The 23,525-nt window shown below is 46.8% G+C and overlaps 5 protein-coding genes across 5 annotated transcripts; 2 read left to right on the forward strand and 3 right to left on the reverse strand.

Annotated features, from left to right (window-relative positions):
- Positions 1 to 492: 492 nt before the first annotated feature.
- Positions 493 to 3,555, forward strand: Aspvir_005048 (putative RSC complex subunit (RSC1); the record flags this gene model as incomplete). The annotated part of the gene is made up of 5 exons (XM_043268267.1): positions 493 to 662; positions 801 to 963; positions 1,039 to 1,107; positions 1,188 to 2,459; positions 2,548 to 3,555. 5 exons carry the CDS (start codon positions 493 to 495, stop codon positions 3,553 to 3,555), a joined length of 2,682 nt encoding a protein of 893 aa, XP_043124202.1.
- Positions 3,556 to 4,795: 1,240 nt separating this feature from the next.
- On the reverse strand, positions 4,796 to 6,736 carry Aspvir_005049 (putative spindle poison sensitivity protein Scp3; the record flags this gene model as incomplete). Its single annotated transcript, XM_043268268.1, has 3 exons — positions 4,796 to 6,190; positions 6,316 to 6,437; positions 6,622 to 6,736. 3 exons carry the CDS (start codon positions 6,734 to 6,736, stop codon positions 4,796 to 4,798), a joined length of 1,632 nt encoding a protein of 543 aa, XP_043124203.1.
- Positions 6,737 to 7,786: 1,050 nt separating this feature from the next.
- Aspvir_005050 (putative TBP interacting domain protein) lies at positions 7,787 to 8,903 on the reverse strand (the record flags this gene model as incomplete). Its single annotated transcript, XM_043268269.1, has 7 exons — positions 7,787 to 8,304; positions 8,370 to 8,432; positions 8,498 to 8,540; positions 8,600 to 8,612; positions 8,679 to 8,688; positions 8,763 to 8,801; positions 8,861 to 8,903. 7 exons carry the CDS (start codon positions 8,901 to 8,903, stop codon positions 7,787 to 7,789), a joined length of 729 nt encoding a protein of 242 aa, XP_043124204.1.
- A 611-nt stretch (positions 8,904 to 9,514) lies between these two features.
- Positions 9,515 to 11,778, reverse strand: Aspvir_005051 (putative chitin synthase activator (Chs3); the record flags this gene model as incomplete). Its single annotated transcript, XM_043268270.1, has 4 exons — positions 9,515 to 9,526; positions 9,590 to 10,840; positions 10,904 to 11,023; positions 11,083 to 11,778. 4 exons carry the CDS (start codon positions 11,776 to 11,778, stop codon positions 9,515 to 9,517), a joined length of 2,079 nt encoding a protein of 692 aa, XP_043124205.1.
- Positions 11,779 to 19,111: 7,333 nt separating this feature from the next.
- Aspvir_005052 (ATP-dependent DNA helicase chl1) lies at positions 19,112 to 23,287 on the forward strand (the record flags this gene model as incomplete). Its single annotated transcript, XM_043268271.1, has 9 exons — positions 19,112 to 19,235; positions 19,532 to 19,701; positions 19,754 to 20,395; positions 20,429 to 21,118; positions 21,184 to 21,354; positions 21,431 to 22,131; positions 22,343 to 22,528; positions 22,690 to 22,888; positions 23,069 to 23,287. 9 exons carry the CDS (start codon positions 19,112 to 19,114, stop codon positions 23,285 to 23,287), a joined length of 3,102 nt encoding a protein of 1,033 aa, XP_043124206.1.
- Between the last annotated feature and the right edge of the window lie 238 nt (positions 23,288 to 23,525).

Raw genomic sequence — 23,525 nt, forward strand, 5'->3', positions numbered from 1 at the left:
TCAAGCTATCCCCGCACTGGCCCGTTCTTACGCTAATCCGTACTGACGGTCGATCTTTCTCTCGTGCGGAAGCTGATATGGAGTAGAAGAGAAGATTGGGCTTGACAAGGCTTGATGGTTGTGAAACATTGGAAATCAACAAGTAGGTAAGGTCCGCTGGAGACTTGGAATACATACCTTCGCTTGATGTGCATAATATTACCAATTCAATGTCCAGTCCCTGTATGAAATAGGTAGGGAAATATAAGGTATATATTTGACGGTAACGTTCGGATAGTTACCGTATGGTATCGTTCCGGCCAAACCGTGACAGGAACTCGCTGAGTCAGCGTAATTATGCGCGAACCTCTCTCCTCATCTCGCCTCTTTTTTTGCGCGCCAGATTGAGCAATCTGCATCTCCCTGAAGGACTGTCGTCGGTTATCTTGAGTCTTTCTGCACCCGCTTTCTGACTGTGGGTGTCACTCTCAGTGGTAGGGTGTTGTCAACAGCATGGAAAAGGCGTCGGAGCCGTCGCAAAGCCAACCCGCTCCTGAGGAGCCGGTCAAATCGATTGAGGATGATAGCAAGGGCGATAGTTCTGCGACGGGCGGCGTCACCGACGAGCAATGGAGGTCGATGATGGACGTTGTTCTGGCTATCTATGAATTCAGAGAAGAGGAGTAAGTCCGCATATTCTTTGCTTGCGACTTTCAAGCAGAACAACGCAGCAGAAAAAAGAAAAGCCCCAACCTGGACGACTCAACAGGTCGAGCTGTGTCCGCGCCATTTAGATTTAGCTGACTTTCTTCCCGTTACAGTGGCCATGACCCATCGAGGCTGTTTCAGCGCAGCGTGAACAAGCGCAATGTTCCTGATTATTATGAGATCATCAAAGAGCCCATGGCCCTTAGTATCTTGAAACAGAAGATAAACAAGCGCGAATACAAGAACGTCGCCGAGTTCGTGCGAGACTGCGCCCTGGTAAGTGTCGCAACGTTGGTGCCATTGAGGGACCACTGATTATGGCTTTTACTCACGGTGTTGTCTTCGCTTTAGATCCCTCACAATGCGCAGACGTATAATCGGCCAAATTCACAGGCGTATGAGGATGCGCTTGTCATAAAGGTTCGTAATACGTTCGTAAAGTTTTTAACTCCATATCCGTCGCCGAATACCACGGTGCTGATCCTTGTTCTCCAAATTAGGACGTTTTCATAGCAGAATTTGAAAAACTGGTTAAACAAGGGATTATCACCGCTGAAGAAGCCGAACTTCCCGATTTGGGAGAGATTCCAGAGGCGGATCCTCTTCCCGAGGAGGAGGATGAGGATGACGAGGACGAGGATGAGGAGGACGACGAGGATGATTCCGATGATGATGGTCGTCGCAAGAAGAAGCGCGGTCCGCGCCCTGGTTGGAAACGGGACGCAGGGAAGGACGACGGGCATAAATCAGCCGACCCAGAGCTCAGAAAGAAGCGGGGCCGGCCCCCGCGTGTCGATACCCCTATGGAGGCCAGGATCAAGGCAGTTTTGAAGGGGATCCGGAAGTTCAAAGGGCCTCTTGGCATGCTCAAAGTGCGACACTTTGAACGCTTGCCAGACAAAGCTACATATCCGGACTATTATGTTGAAATCAAGGAGCCGATTGCGATTGACATTATCAAGCGGAAGTCGAAGCGCAAGAAGTACAACTCGGTTGACCATTTCATGCGCGATATGGATCTGATGTTCAACAATGCCAAAGCCTACAACCAGCCGGACAGTCAGATATACAAGGACGCTGTTGATTTGCAAGTTGAGGCGAGGAGGCTTGCTGAGATTGAGAAGAGGAAACCTGACAGCGAGTATCTGATGGAGGATGGTCGTCTCCCATTGCCTGATGGCATTCTGTACAAAGGTGAGCTCTGGAAAGTGGGTGACTGGGTTCATATACAGAATCCGAACGATGTGACCAAGCCGATCGTCGCACAGATCTACCGCACATGGCAGGATTCTGAAGGTGAAAAGTGGGTCAATGCTTGCTGGTACTACCGTCCTGAGCAGACAGTTCATCACTTTGAGAAACATTTCTATCCCAACGAGGTGGTCAAGACTGGCCAGTACCGTGATCATCGGATCGAAGAGGTTGTCGACCGCTGTTTCGTCATGTTCTTTACTCGGTACAACCGCGGGCGCCCTAGAGGCCTTCCTCCTGACAAGGAAGTATACATCTGTGAGGCACGCTATAACGAGGAGAAGCACAAGCTCAACAAGATTAAAACATGGGCGAGTTGCCTTCCCGATGAAGTGCGAGAAAAAGATTACGAGATGGACCTCTTTGATGTCCCTCGGAGGATCAAGAAGATACCGAGTCCGATCAAGCACTTGCTGAAGAGTGATGCAAAGGAAACTGACGATCTGCCCAAACCAACCTGGGGCGCCGATAATGCGCCGCCCATTGTTGGAGCGGTACATCGACGTCCACGCGACGAAAATGTGAGTATCTTAACTCCTAGTCGGTAGGGGAGTTTCGTCCGTAAACCCCTTTGAATTGTGGGATACTGACTGGAAATTTTTTTGACAGGAATCTCCGCCACCTGAGCCGACTCCTTCTCCGCCGCCGTCATTACCCCAGCCAGTATTGTCAACTGTTCCTCCTCGTCTGCCATCGATTACCCAACCATCTACGCGACCAAGCGTCGGTAGTCCCGGCACGGCTCCCGCAGTTGGGGCCGTCCCCGTCCCTACACGCTCTCCCGCTGCCCCAATTCCTCCTACCCAGGGCTCTCCTGTTCCTGTGCCTCCAGTTGCCTACCAACAGCCTCAAGTACCGCCAGTCCAGGTTTATCAACCGGCTCTGCAGAGGCGCCCTAGCGCGTTTGTACCGCAAACTCCTCACTCCCCTGCTTACCAACCTTCGCCGGTACCGCACCCGTATGTGGCGGCTCAGCCATCTCCATATACGCCATATCAGGCAGGTCGTGTGCACGTACCGCCAGCATCGGTATACAATCCTAACGCGCCTCGTCCAATTGAGGTCTTCCGCCTCAGTGAGGCGGCAAATGCAGCAATCCCGGAGGATATTCGTGAACAGTTCCATTGTGACGACTCCGGCCATGTGCTTTTCTTCTCTGCTCCGCCACTCGATATCGTTCCATCACTTCAACAAAAACTAGGTCATTCCCTAAAATATTTAGCTGCTAAGGAAGAACGTCGGAAACTTGTTGAGCAGCGGAAACGGAAAGAAGATCTCGAGATAGTCGAGCGAGAGGAGCGAGAGGAGCGAGTCAAACGCCGACGTGCCGATGAAGAGACAGATCTCGCAGTCCGTGTGGAGGCGTTGACCGCCAAAGCCGTTGAGATTATGACGAGCCATGTCATGGTTGGCACGGAAAAGATCTACGAACATCTATACTCGAACCGAGCAGAGACAGCCAAGCAAGCAGATGCCGAGGCTCGCGCACGCAGGATCATGGCTGGTCGCATCACTCGAGAGAAGACGGCGCAGATCCAGGCTTATTCCAGCAAAGCCACCGCTGTCAGCCTTAAAGGCAGTGCTATGTATATGGACGATATTGACCCCAGGATCTAGTGCCAGGGGTGGAATTACGTTCTCGGTCGCGTGTCATTGGTGCCTCTCAAGACCTTTCCATGAGAATAACAAGGCCGACTGTGTTTTGTTTGAGCTTCGGCGTTATCACATTTTTACTTTGAAAGGCAAAATCGATACTGGGGAAAAGGGAGGGCGCGTAATGTTCAGGAGTCTGGGATGGGCAGAGCGAGAATTACAACACTATTTGTGTATACTAGTAGCATTAAGATACTGCAATGAAAGCTGATAGTCCAAGTAATCCCTCCACCAGCCTGTGGGACCAGACGTAGGACTAGGCATGCGCTTTATGGATGCCCGAGGGTCTTCTGTTCGAGTCGGATATGTACACCAATCACTTGAGCCCGCGCACCCAAGCAATTGTTCTCGCGGGAAAGCTTGGAGATGCTGCCTGAAATACAAACCACCCGATCTCTCCGTACACAGGCGCACCATGCGCTGACTGGAGAACAGGCAAGATATCGAGTGGGACCATGGGCAGCTCAATCCCAACATCGGAAATATGGGATAGACAAAGGAGGCGGTAAGAAACAGGGGCGCTAGGACACGTCATTGCCTCGTGAGATTGACCCAAGGAGAAGAGATTGGAGGCAGAACAAGGAAGTTGTGGACTTGTGGTTGAGTCAAGACTGAACGATGCAGACCAAGAATGTACACATGACAACCTCCTGGATGATGGAGGTCGATCAACTGTCGACCCGATGGGGTTGGGCCAGAGTCAAATTGCCCTTTCCTTCCTCCGCAGACCTTCGGAATGGCCGATAGAGATAGGACGTGAACCCAAATGAAACGACAAGAGAAAAGAGAAATGAAAGGAGGAATTCTAAGAATGGCAGCAGTCTCGGCACTTCCCCCAACCGGGTTACAAAACACCCTGAATTAAAATGCCTGATTTGGTCCTAGACCAAGTGACCGACGTTGTGAAACAGGAAGAGTCAAATCCACTATAGTTCGCTTGACCGTTCTATGCAAAATTCCCATCAAAATGCGAAACACGATGACGAAACGACGAAAAGGCAACGCAAGTAGGGTAAAATCCAGGGGCATCCACAAGACCGTTATTTTCCTTTGAATGTCGAGGTATGAACACAATTTCAACTGGTGGTGGAAACTTTTTTGCTTTTTAATCTCCCAATTGTTCCTTTTGCTCGTAAACTCCGCGCTTTAATGTTGTCATGGATGCATGTGCAAATTTGGTTCCAGATAATCATTTTCAACAACATCATGCCTGGAAACCTGAGTTGCTTGTGGGGGTCGATGCCCCATCGTTGGATTCGGCCTTATTGGTGGCCCAAGAAGTACTGTTCCGTTTGGCGCTGTCTTCTTCCTCCATGGAAAAGACTAAATCACTCTGCTCCTCGTCGATCTTGCTTGTGCTGACAGGCGACGAGATTGTACGGTCCAGGCGGCCATTGGAGCCTACTGCGGAGGAGTGACGGGCCGGAGCAGGGTAAAGAGACATGCTACTCAGCTGCTGAGAGATCATGGATGTCGATGACTGCCTGCCAGGGCTGGCCACATATGGAGAGACATCGCCGGAGATCTGTCGGCTTCCGATGGGGCCCAAGCTGGGACTGGTACCTAGATTGAGGGAGGACTCGCGAAGAGGCGAGCCGATGTGCGAAAAGGATGTACCATGGGAGTCTTCATCCTTCTTCTGCTGGCGTTGCTTGGCAAATAAGGCACCAAACCGTGACGGACTGGATGCGAGCGGAGAGCCGATCTTGGAGAAGCTGGTGCTGGTCATACCGAGTCCGCTTAAATCGCGGTGGCTGGAACTGAGATCATGATCAGTGCGCGACAGGCGTCGGAGTTTCTCCTGAGGGGTGAGGACATCATCGTGCAAATTGATAGGCAGATAATCCTCCTCCATGGGGAAGTTGCTGTCGTCCCAGTCATCCAATGCTGTGGGTCGGGGAACACTGGCCGAAAGCATGCGCGACTTCACTGGCCTAGCAGAGTGTAAAAATCTCGGTCCTACCCCATCTTCGGGAATGCCTGGAGGGGATGACCCCATGAAGGACGACGGTTTCCTGAAGTCGGACCCATACGCTGTGTCACGGAGATTACGAAGTACATCTGACGGACCACCCATTCTCTGCGCAGGAGGAGAGGCCAGATCCAACCCGAACTTCGATGGCACGGACGCGGCCACGGGGCCATAACGAGCGGCGTGCGAAATGCCTTGACTGTCAAACGACGCGGGGAGCTGTGCGTCAAGAGCGGTTAGGTGACGGTGATTCGGAGACATAGGGAAACGCGTGTCGTCCGCTGGCGACCCGTACTTCGAACCCGCATCCGAGGCTAAACCTGCATCGATGGTAGGAATGGCGTCGAACGGCGGTGGGGGTGGCTGCTGCTGCTGTTGTAGAGCACCGAACTCCTCTTGAGGCGGCAATTGCGAAGCGTAACGAGGATCATGACTGCCCAAGCGCTGTTGGGAGAGGACCGAGTTCGTCAAGGCCGAATCTTGATTGACATATGCTTGAGGGTTGACACGTCCTCCAAGATTGAGATGGCCTCCACCCGTTCCCATACCAGGACTTGGCCGATTCACCCGCCGACCATCAGGAAGGATATGCGCCAGCGCGCACTTGGCTCCGAACTTGCAATTGCCCTAATTGTGCGGAGAACAAACCAGTCAACTGCATGAGCTCAAAATCGAGGATGAGGAAGGAAGGAAATTGCTTGCATCCGCCGCTACGAGAGGGGGGACAAGATGGATCCGGTTACAGGTCGTACCTTGGAGAAATATTTGCAAGGCGCATAGTCAATCGCGGCGTCTGTGGAGTGTAGGAAAGGACAAGCAGGACCGGCCTGGCAAGCTCCCTGGCGAAAGAATTTGCAGGGCACATGCTTGGTATCTAGAGAAGATAGCAACTGAAATTAGTTTATCTCTTTCTTTCACCGAAAAGAGAAGTGAGGAGCGGAGCAAAAACGGTCCTGGAAAGCGACAATCCTGCAAGTAACCGGAAGTGCGATCGGAGAAAGGGAACAGTAACTATATGATTAAGGGATGACAAAGAAGAGTCCCGGACTGTGACTTACTGCTCTGGTTGGGAGGACTGCGGGCAGCCATGTCGAAGCCGGAGAGATTGCGGGAATGGCCGTTCTGCACAGAGGGGGCTTCGGAGGGGACAGGAAGAGGAGTATGATTTTTCATCTCACGGAGGAGAGATGGGCGAATTTCGAGGACGAGAGCACCGGAAAGAAAGACTCAAAAAATATGATAATCAATGTGTAAACTTTTATGAGAATGAGAAAGAGAGTGTGAGTGAGTGAGTGAGCGAGACACTCCCTTTGGCAGCGATGTGGCAGAACAGAAGGGAAGTCAAAACCGTTGGAAAATCCGGAGGGGTTGATTTAGTCAGTAAGGTAGGCAGTAACTAAGTACCTTGTATCTATGTATCTACCTCAGTGGTGGTTATCGTATAGATCGATACTGGGCACGGGGAGATTTCCACAGGTGGGGAATCATAAATAATACTTACATACTCTGTCTCTGTACTGGGTGGTATTCAGGATCATTATATTATGTTATTATATTGTTGTTGTCAATGAGATAGGTCAATTCGAGGATATTTCAACATTAATATGTGTATGATATGATATTCATGGTATATTCTTGATGCTCATCAGATGGCTGATCCTCTTCATTCCTCATATGTTAACCCACCCCCATGAAGAGAAGACGGAAGGGATTTGCGCTGCACATGATATCGAGTGATAGTAGCTATGATCGTGGTAATAGTATCTAGTTTGTACCATCAACGAATGATCATCCTGAATGGCGTCATATCACCTTTGATGGTCTTTCTCCTGACCGAGTCTCGTGAACCATCAGATAAGTATTGGTTTGCATATAATCTCACCCTTTCCCTCTCCGGTGACTCGATACAGCCCAACTTCCATATCATCTGATACTTTTCATAAGCCTCGATTTTCGTTCCTCATACTCGACTCTCAATAAAAATAGGATCTGTCCCCTCTCCGCATGTCAATCCACTCATAATAACGGTCCTGCCGTACGCCGCAGGATTTAACATAGGTACTATGCATAACAGGCATCCGAAGGGGCTGTAAGATTCAGTGCACAGGAGTCGATTCTTCAAAGGACAATTGGAGCGGCCATTGCGCGATGAGACTATTCATCCGCATGGATCACGGTACCTCTCAGTCTCTACCTCCCTCTGATCGGATAAAACGTAGTATTTCAACGAAGAAAGGATCCTTCAAGGCCCAGAGATTCCTGATGGACAAAGTCAGCCGAAACTGCTGCAGATCGACGCCGTAATGCAGTATCAAGAGTCGGTGTACTTACCCAAAGCTCTTCTCGACTCACATTGTCCGGTACAACCTCCAAGCATCTACTCCATAGATCCCGACAGATCGTCTTACGGACGCTAGCGATCTTATTCCAGCGTCTCCATTCCTTTCCCAACTTTGCTCTCTCCTCCGGAGACACCTGGATTGAATCTCTTTTCTGGATTTTCTTGAGACGAGATGAAACCGCCTGTGTTTCTTGCTCAAGTCGGCCGACATCGTGTCGAAGCTCACAGAGCAATGGCTTCGTGGAGAGCGTTGCTAAATCCGTTCGCGCTTTCTTTTCCTTGGTTTTGAGTGTTGTTAACTGTTCTTCCAGCTGCTTGATCTTTTCATCCATCATCGCCATGGTCTCCATCCTGAAATCGTCGGACGCGTCTTGAAGGGCATGATAAACTGTGTGTTTTCCTAAATCCCAGGTAGAGCTTAGTTAGTCTCCAAGGCCCTTTGCTCGCAAGGGATGTGCTGAGCACCTGAGATCCGGGCTTCAATCTCCTTCTTCCGGTGTAGGTCTCGCAAGACCTTTGCTGCGTGCGCTATAGGACCGACATCAGTCATAATTTCCCAGACGACCCGCCTGAAGTGAAACGTCTGTACTGACTTTTTGAGACCTTGTTATGCAAATTCGTTGAAACATCTATGGCCTGAGATGCCAAAACGTTAGAGTCATTACCACCAGGCGCTCATCATCAAGAGGACGAACCGAATAAGGACGACTGGTTTTGAACGTTTAGACAGCATTTCAAGATACTAAATTGCTAGCATAGAATACTTAGACCTACTTTTGTTTCCCTAGAAGACCAGTCAGTAGTCAGAGTCGACGGTGCAACTAAGAAAAGTGTCTTGCGAATCAACATGGCACTCACGAAGGTAATCCAGGATCAATGATGTTTCGTCATTGGCAGCTAGGTATGCAGAGTAAGCTGGAGGCATACGGAGGTCGAAGCAAATCTTGCCGGCTCACCTACAACCGACATGTCGGCCGCTTTCGCCTTCTTCTGTGTCATGGCGACAGAGGTGAAGTGGTCAATCTACTACCAGACAAGGTGGAGACTATGGAAGAGAAGAGTGAGGGAACCGGGACGTGGTTTTTCAGACCGAAATTCATCACTGTACAGGGTATAAACCAGCAATCACACAAGGGCCACCATCATCACGTGGAAAATGCTATCCATCAACTCTTAGATATACATATAAATCTTGTTCCAGAGTTACAGAACAAGTATTGGCCTTGGGAAATAGAGCAGCAGCAACCGGGAAAGAATAAATTTCAGAGAAATGAGTAGTAGACAAGAACGCTGAACCATGACAAGGTCTTCCAGTTTATTCGAATGGAATGGATGGCTGCCACAAATACAAAACATGGGAAGATAAGGTAAAATCATTCCGAAAAACCCCCGACGGGGAAAATGCTTTTTTGCAAAGAGATCAAGAAAGTACTGAATTGGAGTGCAAAGAAAGGCTGAGACAAACAATCGGTGAAGGCCATTCATTACATCAGGGCCTCTCCTACGCCGCCCTTATCCGCTCCGGTTGGGACAATGGCTGTATTAAAATGGTATTCTCCCGTGAAGACACAAGATAGAGAATCGTCGTGCAGAATTATTCGGCAAGGGTATCACATGATGATCTAAGGCAGATGTTAGCTTCGCAGATTCGATACAACTGAACCGGGAAATAATCAAAGACTTACGCAATCACTGTCTTTCTGGGCGGTAGGAACTCCCATTTCTTCGAATGTCTTCGGACCCTTGCCGGGGAGACCCCCTGCGGAGGGTTTGGAAGGTTGTGTTGTAGGCTTTTGGCTTGCTGCGCTTGCGGGGTTTCCGGAGGGTTTGGGAGTCGACGTTCTTGACGACAGAGGGAATGACGCAGCAGAAGGTGAGGCTTGTGGCCGTGGCGATCCCATCGAGCTACCCTGGGAGTGAGGTGAGACAGCAGTTCGGGCAGGCTTCCGGTCCGGGGGTACACTATCGAGCCGTTGAGGGCGTCTTCGAGCATCAGCGCTGGGAGGCTGATCAAGTGGCGCTGAGTAACCGATATCGAGTTTGGGTGTTGCCGATGGGCTATGCACACCTGTCGGACTCATCGGTCCAACCGATGGCGGCGCCCCCGGCCCCGGGTTACGGTAATTCTGAGGACCTGGGCCGTAAGACGCGGCCCGGTTGTAGTTGGGCGCATTCGCGCGGATATTGGGGTTGATCCCAAAAGCCGAGCTGGGGCGCGGGTCGGCCATTGAGTAGCCCTGTGGATAAACAGGCCGGGAACGGGATCCTGGTCTGTCGGGGTAAGGCGCGGCGGAGTGTCCGGTGCCTGCGAGACTCATCCTGGATGGATCGGGCATTTCGAGGTTCTCTTGCGTTGATTCTAGAGAACTCTCACGCCGGTGCGACCCGTAGCGCGACTTGATGCGCGCGATCGCGACATTCTCGTGATCCTTCCTCGACAGTGTCTTTGACCGCGAGATGCTGTCGATCCGACTTGTAGCGTCTTTATTCCCATTCGCTGCAGCCTTGGCGTACCAGCTTCTGGCTTCCTTGAGGTCGACATCGACGTAAATACCAACCTCGTAGAAGTATCCTAGCGCAAATTCAGCTGTCGGGAATCCACTGAGCGCAGCACGATGAGCAAATGTGAAGGCCAACTCGTCGTTCTTCTCGAAAACGCCCTCATGACCGCAGAGAAACCACTTGCTAATCGCCATCTCCGCTTCCGGCTCCCCTTGACGCGCAGCCAGCGCGTTATAATGTAAGGATAGCGCAGGGTTGAAGTCGCAGCCGAGTTGACCAAGTTCATAAGCGGCGCCCATCTTAACCTGAGCTTTGGCAAATCCGTGATAGGCTGCCTTTTCAATGTTGACACGAGCAGCGTTAAGATCCAGGGGAAGGTAGCTCTCTGGTACATTAACCTGCGGGAGCTCCCGTGCCAAGAGCATACCATAAACCTGTCGAACGTCATGTCAGACCCCAAAAGCGTTGAGACCGTGAAGAGGAAGGGCGTCACGTACATAGGCACCCTGGGGCGCATTCTCGTCGCAAGATTGTGCAGCAAGGCTGATATAATCCAAGCCCATCTGGTAATCCTGCCGCTGACCATGCTGACCGAGGAGGATCATCATGCCCAAACGCTGCCGGCCGTGGCATTAGCAAGGAGCTCATTGTGACGGCAAAGGTGTCCTGAACATACATAGTAAGAAGCGGAGTCCGCAAGGGCGACTCCCTTTTCGTAGTGTTTGATAGCCTTCTCTGGTTCTCCGGAGCTTTCAAACTGCATTCCGATACGATACTCCGCCCGAGCATATCCTCTGTCCGCAGCTCTCGTATAGGCGCGAAATGCTGCCTTCTTGTCCACGCGATGCCCGAATTTGCCAAACTCGAGCCACATGCCTCGGATGAAATCGGCCTTGGGATGGTATTGATCCGCCAAGAAGTTCACAATGTTCATCGCGTCGAGCTTCAACTGACGCTCAACAGGAGGAGTCTGCGGCCTGGGAGGTTGAATCAAGGAGAGACGAGCCTCGTTTTGCACCGCGGCCTCAACGTAGGTGAGAGCGTCCTGAGCCCAGGCCAACTGCATCTCCGGGTCGTTGGACGACAAAACAGCGACTCGAGCTCTCTCCAAACTGGCTTCTCTTTGCTCGTCAGTAGGCGGTACATTTGGCGGCGGATTTCTCAGGACAGGGAAAGGAGAAACGGTAGAAGATCCCATGTCGGAGCCCGCGCCAGGTAGCGGCTGTCCCTGCGCGACCGCGACGGATGAAGACCGCTCAGGGAAACGTGAGCGATCATGCTGGACTGGAGCATGTTGGCCGTGGTGGGGGGTCCGGGCTTCGTGCTCGAGGTGGGCTATATTGTCCTGCATGTTTTCTGGAACTTCCGGCATGACCCTTTTGAGATTGAGTGCATCAAGTCAGCAACGCGTATCACCACCAATCGGGTGGGGGAAGTCCCCTGAAATATGCAGTTTGCAATCGCACCTTTGAGGAGAGGGGGATATGACTTCTGGCATGTAAAAGTCATCCTGGCCCCCTGGATACCATGTAGCACCAAGACGTGGCTGACCACGGCCTTGCGGAGGTCTATTCATCGTCCAGATAATAGCCCCTTCTCCTTTGTTTTCCTTTTCTTCAATCTTTTCCAGGCGTTGCCGAAAACAGTACGGATCAGATGTGACTGGGAAACACGATTCTTTAGGCGCTCCTTAATTTTTTCTTCCCTTCCAATCAAAGGCTCATGGATTAAAAATAGAACGCAAGAGGAAATAAAGTTGAAGGGAGATCAGTCTGACTACACGGAACGCGCAGGGTAAAGTGTAGAGATCAAGCGCATCATCCGAAAAGCCGCCAAACGAACTCTCATACCATAAGACCACGACAGGCCTTCTAATAATGAGTGGTGGGGAATAACTAGAAGCAGGGCAACGATAGGACCATAGTAAGGATGATATTGAGCGCAAAAGAAGAAGTATTCCTTGGATGAGACTGGAGTAATCTGTAGATAGACCCCAAAGCCCAGTAACGAGAAGCGGGGTCCGTGGCAGTGGATGCGGAATTTGACTAGGTAAGGTAGCTGCCTATGAAAGTAAATACCGTACCAAGCCACTATTAAGTGCTAGGTACTGCGACTAGGCTGCTACAAATACTCCAGAGTGGATAGTTACTCCTATATACAACTAACAAGGCGTACAGTTGTTAAGAGTAAGGTAGGGGCTGCAGTCAAAGAAAGACCTTGAAGGTGATAGAGATAGAAGTGTCTTACAGGATGCTTTGATGACAGCCATGACAGTACCCAGACAATTCTGTCATCATGTCTAACAATACAGATAAGTATCATCTGGTTGTCAAAGAGAAGGAGATTTCTCTTTAGTTTGAATACCCTCCAACATTCTTTCTTTGAAAGCGTCACGAGTGTCTAATCCAATTGATGTATTCAGATACAGCTGTCCTCTAGGTACCCAGTAGTACTTCAGGTTCAGTCAATACTAATTACCAGTAGCAGCAGGAGAACAAAACTTATTTTGAACTGCCTCAATTTGGCTCATCTTTTCGGCTAGGATTGGACGCTCGTTCATTTATAATATCAAGTTTCTTACAGCAACTTCCAGAGTTTATTACCACTCTTCTTACATATGTGTTCCTATAATTATCCATTGTTGGTCATCACAGTGCTCTCAGAAAGTTGCTTCCCCAAATAAGGTAAGAAGACAAATAGGTCTACCGCGAACCTGATTGGTCAATGGAATTATCCCGAGTCCCTTCCAGTCTCTGTCAAGGTTCTACGTACTATGCCAGCCAACGTAAGGTACTGTCAGCCAATCCGAAGTAATAATGTTTGTATGGTAAACGCATATACACGGAATATCAAGGGATGAAGGTCTGATTCTTCTAATCTACGATCTCATACTAGAATTTATAGACAGGAAAGATGATTCTCGGCTAATCGGAATGGAATCGCTGAGTTGAATCGTGATATGATCTATTTCTCGTGATCTGATTGGTCGAATCAGAATTCTAGAGAGTTCCGCAAATCCTTTACTAGATTTGGTATCCAGGCTGGCTGACACACCCCCCCAGGCTCGTAACGGGCCTGCCATAGCTGTTAAAGCAAATGATATTTCCAAATTAGGAAGGTGAGATAGATGTCTGGTAATTAGTCTATCTTGTTTAGGTTGATGAGGCTAATCTGCCTCATGAAATTATAATGCTTTTGGTGAGAGAGAATCTTAGTAAGCCTATCAGCTGGCATGCTTGCTATTTTGACCTATTAGATTAAGATATGGCCAGCTTGCACCTCTTACCAAAGCTAATGGTAGTGTATGTTAACATGCTGTAGCTTTATGTTTAACTTTGGCTCATTGCTAGTAAGTAGATTGATGGTTTAATAGTTATTGTATAGTATGGAGATTTGGTGCTCTGGATTAAACCTAATAGATTGAAAGAGTCTCTTCCACTATATAATATTCTTTGCTGTTGCTGATAGGGTAAGCAATTTAGCTTCTATTATTAATATAGTAACTGTTTTCTACTTACTAGCTCGCCAATCTATTGCTCTGCTGTATAATAGGCAGATATAATCTTCAGAGCTCTTGTGATCTAGGTGATCTCTGTAAGCAGTGTTACTAGCTAGTGTGAAGCACTGGCTGCCTGCTTAATTAATTAAGAATCTAATTGCCTAATCTTATATCCCCTGTAAGAATTATATGAGGTAATTTGCTTCCTTGAGATGCCTGGGGCCAGGGTTGGTGAGGTAAACTAATAGATTAGATAGTGCCTTCGCGATATCTAGCCTTGTAATTATAGTAAGGTAGGTCACTGAGCTAGTCTTCTATTAATACTAGTAGGTAAATATATAGCTAGCCCTACTATTATATGCCTGTAAAGTTTTGCCTAATACTAGTGTAGCTGGAGGTCTACTTATTTATAGGTGATATTAGTCTATGATCTTGTTAATATACACTACTTAATTAAGCTATATTATTTAATTCACCCTGTCTTACTATATCTAGATGCCTAGGAAGGTAGTAGCATTACTTAGATTATAGAAATTATAGTATGCTTGTAAGCTGGTGATCACCTAATTTATATATAATCTCTATTCTGGATAATATAAGAATAAGATATTATTAATAAACACTATAATGATTACCTTATTATCTGTAAAGAGGCATGTATCTTTATTGATTGCTTAGAAACCTAATATCTTAAGAGTTAAGGTTAATTCTTTCTACTATAAATATAGTGACCTCTACAAGCTGTAGAGAGCTCTATTTAATAGCTAAATATAGCCTGATTCTGAGTATCCCTCTGCTATATATATGTATACCTCTTCATCTAGAAGGCTGTTGATGAAGGCATTTAAGGTATCTAATTACTAAATGTCTAGGTTGAATGCTACTGCTATTGCTATGAGTGTTTAAAATATTTAAGCTATAAGGGTAGTAGCTGCTGTATCTTCTTAATTAAGGACCTGTAAATTACCTCTTATATATATTTATCCTTTAGCCTTGAGAAGATAACTATCATTATTAAATTTATATGTAAAAACCTACTTAATTAGAATGACCTGCTTTCCCTAAGGATACCTCACTTTCTTCTATGTGTTTCTAGCTAATAGCAAGTTATATTCCAGATCTGTAGCTGTGTAGAAGAGCTCCTTTAATGGATGCTTCATAATATCTTTATATAACTTTAGTGGCGGGGGAAGCTTGCTATAGTGTATATAAGGCTAAGGCTTCCTATCTAGAACTGCCTGTAAGAAGGTACTAAATAGATAATAGTACTAGTTAATCTTTCCTTCTTTATCATCATCTTTTATAGTGCTATATAAATTATATATATCTTTTGTAGGCTTCCTCACCCGTTTCCTATATACAATATTATTAGTTAAGAAATTAAGTTTAATCTCTCTTGAAGGTCTCAGAGGCTTATATTTATCTGTGGAATTATCTATTTCTGGTAGTTTAAGGCTTGTGAGCAGTTGCTGGCTTAGTGAATTATTGCTATAATTAATAGGTGAATCTTGCTCATTTGGCTTAATAGTTTGGATAGGTGTTTGAGGCCTCTGGTTAGCTGAATTAGAATGATTTAGACTATCTTCCCATGCTCCTGGCACCTGCTGAGAGGCATGTCTGGATGGAGTTTAATAGATTAATTTATTAGATCTAACTGCATGAGGTGATAGAGTTAGTTTAGGAGTTAGAAGTTAAGGCTTAGTTAATTCTACTATAGATGCTGATTAGTTAATCTGCATATCACTCTCACTTATACTAGACTTCTCTGTACTATTCACTGCGGCATTCACCCTCTAAGATTTAGCCTCATCTCCCTGACTTACACCTCCATCTTCTATACCACTACGCGGAATTGCCTTATTGTTATTAGGGGGAGGTTAAATCTCTATCTTAGGGATATTTAGCATGGCCTGCATGGTGATATACTCAGGTATTTTGACTCACTCTGTTAGCTAGTGAAATGGCTGGTCTAGGTTATATATTATATCTTCCAGGAATTCAACATCTCTCTTAATTATGATGCTGTTTGTCTTTGGATTCCATATCTCCTATATATTTAACACTATATATCTAATAAGATAGCCTACCTAGGCTCATAGCTTTATCTTATCTAGTTTTGGAATGTCTTCCTGGTGAATGTAGGCGCGGCATCCATATACTTATAGGTTTGAGAGATCTGGCTTCTTTCTATATAACTTCTTATATAATATCATCCATGTTTACTTAACATCTTCGCTGATTTTACTTCTATTCTCTCTATCTATTTATCTTTGCAGCTCTTTCTGCGGATCTCTATCTCTCTGGGGACATTAATTATTAAGATAGACGGCTGCTTGGATGGTGTAGTGCTATAGCTTGCTAGGTAAGCATAAGCTAATGAGTATTGATCTTACTATAATTACTATATTTTCTCCTGCTGATTTGATTTATCTATTTTAATCTGCTAGGCCACATATAGAATGCTTGATTTAGATACCCTCATTCTAGCACTTCTTAATATACCAATCTCCTAGCATTCACTCCTGGTCTGAATAGAGGCGTTTTGGTTTCATCCTAAACTGGCGTTAGACCCATGCAAGATAGATATCCATATATTTCCTTAAATCAGCTTTTATATGGGTGGTATAGGCTGTATGCCAGCCAGTCACATCATAGAGGAAATAGATAACCTATTTATCACCATTATCTGCCTCACTCATCTGGATTAGATCAAAACAAATGCATTTAAATGTTTTGTTAGCTCTCTTAGGTGGTTATCTAGATATCTTCCGCCTGGCCTTTAATAGAAGGCATACTTTATATACCTGATTTAGGTAAGAAATAACCTCTACCCCTTCTATAACTTCTGTAAGATAAGATATAGCTTCTTTACTAGTATACACCATATATTTATGCCATACCTTAGTTGTTGCTTTATTGCTAACTAGAAGTATTAACTTTGGGATGTATATTCTTGCTGTAAATGTTGCCTGCTGCTCATTCAATATTAGATTATATTTAATAATATCTTAATTGAATTGCTTCTGTGTATAAATGATTAGTTTGCCATGCTTATCTTTAATGATCTCTAGCTATTGATTCTGGTAGAATCCCTTCTGATTTGCGACTTACATAGAGATAATATTAGTATAGAAACTTAGGATGTAGGCTACTTAAGTTAGTTCTAGTATGTATTTACTACTATCTAGACTCTCTCTAAAGACCTCTGCTATTCTATACCCTATGATTAGAGCCTGCGTATCTCTGAATTGAATGAATATGCTGTTGACTGGATTGAAATCTTGTAATCATTGATAATTGTTGCAGATGTGTATGTCAGATCTAGTATCTGCAATCTAGCTATCTTATAACTCATATGCCTTAGGCCTATTGGCGCTGGCTGAGAGGGATGTTTAAATTCTGATTCCTTTATTCTGATTAGTTGATTTGTTATGAGGACTTCTAACATTAGAATCTATTCAGTAAATACTTATTGCGGTACATTGAATCTGATAATTTAATTAGCTAGATTGATTTAACTAACCTAATGCTGTGCCTTGATTAGCTTACTTAATAGCTTATTTAATAGCTAACCAAACCATTTCCCTCTTCTGTTTTGCATGTTTAAACTTCTTCTTAATCAATGGATCTGGCTTCTAATTGGTTGGCCTTTTGCCTGGAATGATATATAGATAATTATTAAAGTAGTGAACCTCTCTGCAGAAGTACTTCTGGGGAGGAGGCCTGGAGCATCCTGATTAGCTGGATAATTAATTTAGGCAATCTGATTGGCCCTAGAAGGTTGCAAACAAGGTATTAGATTGCTTATCTTGATGAGATTTCTTCTCCCACTTCTTCTGGAAGGTGTTGATCTCATCATATATATCTAATTTGTTATTCTCTTCCAGCTTCTCCTGCCTAATCTCGGCATAGTGAGGTAGAATGGATTCTATGGCATCTAGGAAGGCGGCAGTGGCTATATATCTAGTTAATTAGACTAATCCAGCCTCCTGATATTCACCTATCATGTTCTCCTATTCATCAAGCCATCTATCCATATTCTCATTCGGCTTCTTCGCGCCTAAGTGAGTGAATTGGAGCTTGAGGCTTGCCATATATAATTACTTCAATGGTTTAAGCTTCTTCTTCAGCTTGATTAGGTGCTTCTATTCAGATATCATCTTATCTTTTAAGATATGCTGATGCTTCAGGCTGACTGTTAATTGGATAGTATTCTAGATATTCAGCATTCCGGCCGATTCTTTCTTATAGAGATGTCAGTCATCTTCATAGTCCTTCTGTGTCTGGATCCAATCAAATTGCTCCATTGGAGTCATGGATCTATATTGCTTCTCAGGGACTGGTTTGATTAGCTCCTTTGGCTTGTCATTTGCATTCTTCTCATCTTCCGGATCAAGATATTTCCATATATTCTATTTCTTTGCGATAGATTTAATATATCCAATCCATGTCCACCAATCATCTGCCTTATCCAGTATGATTGGGACCTTCGTGGACGTGGGATCGATTGGATTCGCCTGATATTCCATCATATTGGCTCACAGGTGCTGAGATTCCCCTTGCGAATAGCTTCACCCCTTCTAAATGTGGAAGCAAATCGATAGCTACGGCCTAATCACTGAGGCCTAGCCTAGATGTGATATAGCTTCTTATAATTAGGGTGAGCGTCCGGGCAATGGAGATCCGATAGCTGGTGAACAATCCGGGCTTATAACTGTCAGCTAATCTGAAGTAATAACGTTTGTATAGTAAACGCATATACACGGAATATCAAGGGATGAAGGTCTGATTCTTCTAATCTACGATCTCATACTAGAATTTATAGACAGGAAAGATGATTCTCGGCTAATCGGAATGGAATTGCTGAGTTGAATCGCGATATGATCTATTTCTCGTGATCTGATTGGTCGAATCAGAATTCTAGAGAGTTCCGCAAATCCTTTACTAGATTCGGTATCCAGGCTGGCTGACAGGTACTTTATTGCTTTGTATTCAAGGAACGTTGTAGTTACCCAACAACCTACGTTAGGCGGTTACCTTTTGCTTCTTGTTCGCGGCAGCGCCGCATCCCCGTCAAACATCCGCTGAAGCTGAGGTCCTCCATTGAAAACATGTGGTGCAGAGCCTGAAGGCGTCATATGCCCTCGTAAATTAGTGTACTAAAGTCAAGCTGGTGAACCGTGTAACTGGAGGTACCTTGAGCACCATGGGATCTCAACCACAAAATTTCAGCCATCCTTACTCCCCATATGACATACAACTCCAGTTCATGCGCGCTCTCTACACTTGCCTGGAAGAAGGAAAAGTCGCAGTATTCGAGTCTCCAACTGGTAAGTTGACCTTCACCTGTTACTTGATCACGTCGACTAATGACATCGTACAGGCACGGTAAGTAAAGATCACCATCAGACCGAAAGCAGAGACTGAGTTCTTACCTGCTATTCTGTAGAACGCCTGGCCACTAACACAACTCTACCATAGGGAAAATCTCTGAGCTTGATATGCGGTTCTATGACCTGGCTAAGAGAACACAAGCGCAAGGCACTTCAAAATACCGTCAATAAAGCTTCTTGTCAGTATGGGAAGGTGTGGACACCAGGGGTTTGCCGCTGATGAGGTTCTGCAGGCGATGATGAGGGCGAGCCCGAATGGATGTTGGAGTTTGCCAAGCGCGAGTCAGCTCGTGCGGTAACAGAGAAAAGAAGAGCGCTGGAGGCTCGCCTAGAAAAGATCAGAGTTGAAGAGGAGAAGCAGAGGCATGCTACTGAGCATCCAGGAGGACCTCGGAAGAGGCAGGTATGTCTACCGGTACTGGATCACAAGCTGCTCTGCACTGACCACACTTTAGAGATTGGATACATTGTCTGGTGACTCAGGTCCAGAGCAAGATGATGAATGGATCCTGGATGATTATGACAGCGATGCCGAAGAAAGGATGACATCTTCCAAGAAACTCGGTGATATCAGTGGACTCTCAAATAGCACACTTGAACTATTGGAGCGCTTCAAGGAGCAGTTCTCGGCTCCCGCTGACGATGACACCGGACATGGAGACGATGATGTTAAGATCTTCTATTGCTCGAGAACTCACTCCCAACTGTCCCAATTCTCAAGCGAGTTGCGGCGCGTCAAAATGCCGTCCAGCATGCCAGCGGAGCTCACCACGAGCGATGCAGACACCGATGAGGTCGAAGAACGCGTGAAACATCTTACTCTTGGTTCGCGAAAGAATTTATGCATAAACCCCAAGGTAATGTCCCTAGGAAACGCCACTGCAATCAATGAGCGCTGCTTGGAACTGCAGCAGCCTGGAGTAGCTGCCGAGAAAAGATGTCCTTACTTGCCGTCAAAAGAGGATGAAGGGCAGGTGCTACAATTTCGGGATCACACTTTGGCGACCATTAAGGACATCGAAGACATGGGAAAGCTTGGTAAGCGGATGGGAGTCTGTCCTTACTACGCCTCCCGCTCAGTACTCAAAAACAGCGAGGTACGTTCTGAATCGGTCTTCTAATCATCATAGAATGCTCTGCTGAATGCGCAAAAGATTGTGACCCTTCCTTATCCCTTACTACTCCAGCGCTCAGCGCGAGATGCCCTCGATCTCTCGATCAAGAATCACGTCGTCATCATTGATGAGGCCCACAATCTCATGGATGCAATATGCAATATACATTCAGTAACAATTAGATTATCGCAGTTACAGACTGCACTTTTCCAATTAACAACATATGCACGCAAGTACAAGGCGCGCTTAAAAGGGAAGAACCGAAACTACATCGCTCAAACCATCAGACTCATCAGTTCGATTGCAGACCATCTTCGGTCAATCATAGGGAAAAACCTGCCTGCAGAAGGTGCCGTGGATCCGGCAGATTTGATGGCTGGGAAAGGCGTCGATCAAATCAACCCATACAAGCTATCTCGGTATTTACAGGAAAGCAAACTGGCCAGAAAAGTCGACGGCTATGTCGAATTTTCGAAAGACAAAGCGAATCAACAACCGGACGACAAACCTTCGTCACCTGTCCTTTTCCTTGTTCAGAGCTTTCTTTTACCATTGATGAATCCCTCCGCCGAAGGCCGATTTTTCTATCTAAAGTGCCACGATGATATCCAGTTGAAGTATATGTTATTGGACCCGACGAACCATTTCCGGGAGATTGTCGAAGATGCCCGGGCAGTGATCTTGGCTGGCGGAACCATGTCTCCCGTATGTATAACAAGTACCCTCCTGTGATGTTCTCATCTCCTTAAAGCGGCTGATCGATACCATAGATGAGTGATTATCGAAATCACCTATTTTCCTACATTGCCCCAAGCCGGCTAGATACTTTCAGCTATGGCCACGTTATTCCCCCAGAGAACCTTATTGCACACACGCTTGTCAATGGCGTTCTAGGTTCCGAATTTGATTTTACTTACGACTCTCGCGATTCTGAGAAGATGGTAAGCGACGACTTTCAAGACCGTGGCTTCATGATCTCTAGAACTTTCTAACGGTTTGCTGTGCTTCTGTTCTTAGATTCTTGATCTCGGACGGACTGTGGCTACGTTGTGCCGTGCTATCCCAGATGGTGTCGTCGCATTCTTTCCAAGCTACGATTATCTCAGCCGAATATTGGCCGTATGGAGGAAGCCTCTTGTGGGCGAGAAGGGCCAGACTATTCTCGGTCTCATTGAACGAAAAAAGTCTATTCTATACGAAGGTCGGGACATGGGGCCGAAAACGGAAGATTTGCTACAAGAATATACAAGAACTATTGACTCTGGTCAAGGAGCTCTGCTTCTTTCCGTCGTCGGAGGGAAACTGTCCGAGGGCATAAACTTCTCCGATAAACTGGGAAGAGGCGTCTTGATCATCGGTCTGCCGTTTCCAAACATACGCAGTGCAGTTTGGCAGGCCAAGATCCAATATGTCGAGCAGAAAACTTATAACTCGAGCTCTGGATCTGAGAAGGACAGGCAGTCAATTGCAAAAGCAGCAGGGAAGGATTTCTACGAGAACGCGTGTATGCGAGCGGTCAATCAATGCATTGGGCGAGCAATCAGGCACCGCAATGATTATGCTGCTATTGTGATGATCGACAGGCGATATGAAAAAGCGAATATACAGGGGAAATTACCAGCCTGGATTAAACAGAGCATGGTGCGCCGCTCTGTACGACGGCCAGCTTCAGCACTCGCAGAGGATCTGTCCAACTTTTTCTCTGGTCGGAGCGCGAGGTAATTGAGACAGTCTTCTTTTTCGCAACCACAATTACAGACTGACTGGCCTGGCATCACCTGCCTACATACCTTGTCATAAAGCGTCATCAATCGTTAGACTGTAGTGGTATTTGTATCCGTCGTAAAAAAAAGTGGTAGGTCTGTATGTTGTACCTTGTATCTCCGCACACGTGACCTGACAGGGAAGCTGACTGCCAAGAATTGCAAGGGCTGGACCCTACTTAGGGCAAGCGAACAGCCTAGCGCACACTCTAGCCAGCTCCGAGCCTACAATTAAACATCTGAACCAGCAGCATATACGACCGCATCCCCCCATCGCCAAACCTCAGACCGGTCTTGTCGAGCACAACACCGTCGACAAGATGCCTACCCGTTTTTCGAAGACAAGAAAAGCGTGAGTCGAGAATTTCACCCCGTCATACACATCGAATTGTCGAACGTCCCTTTCTGTCGTGGTATTTGCGACGAGTCAATGCATCCATTCGCGATCATGAAACAATCATTCGGCATATTATGTATATCGGGAGACTAACTTGGATTTTTCTTCTACTGCAGTCGCGGTCATGTGTCGGCCGGTTACGGTCGCGTTGGCAAGCACCGTAAGCATCCCGGTGGTCGTGGTATGGCCGGTGGTCAGCACCACCACCGTACCAACCTTGACAAGTTCCACCCTGGTTACTTCGGTAAGGTTGGTATGAGATACTTCCACAAGACCAACCAGCAGTTCTGGAAGCCCACCATCAACCTCGACAAGGTACGTTGAATGAATGCGTTTAGAGTCACACCTAGTCCGACCCGACGGGAATCGCCGCGAGAGCAGAAGAGAGTTGCATTGGGGAACGTGGAGGAGTAGCGGAAATATGATAGGATTGGGGAGGAGAATTGTTGTGGTTATGGACAAAAGTGACTGATTGGGATGTCTTGAATTTTACAGCTGTGGTCCCTCGTCCCTACCGAGACTCGCGAAGCCTACCTTAGCGGCCAGAAGACCGACACCGCCCCCGTTATTGACCTCCTCTCCCTTGGCTACTCCAAGGTTCTGGGCAAGGGCCGTATCCCCGAGATCCCCATCGTTGTCCGCGCCAGATACTTCAGCCGTGACGCTGAGCAGAAGATCAAGGAGGCTGGTGGTGTTGTTGAGTTGGTTGCCTAAATGCGGAGTCATGATTGCGAAACGAGCAGGGTGCAGAAACTGGGTTAGGTGCCGCACTGCGGTCGGGCTTGTGATAGAGGGTTCAAATTCTGTTCTCTGAGATAAAAGGGAATAAGAACTCAAAAAATGGGAGCCGCGAATCGGGCACATTTGATTCGTGTATTTACAACATAATGGGTTTTGTTTGCGATGAGCAGCATAGCCTGGCCTTCAGACGCCCTTACGATCTCACCCTATC

This window comes from Aspergillus viridinutans (genome assembly GCF_018404265.1).
Source record: "Aspergillus viridinutans IFM 47045 DNA, scaffold_3, whole genome shotgun sequence".
NCBI classification, from domain to species: domain Eukaryota; kingdom Fungi; phylum Ascomycota; class Eurotiomycetes; order Eurotiales; family Aspergillaceae; genus Aspergillus; species Aspergillus viridinutans.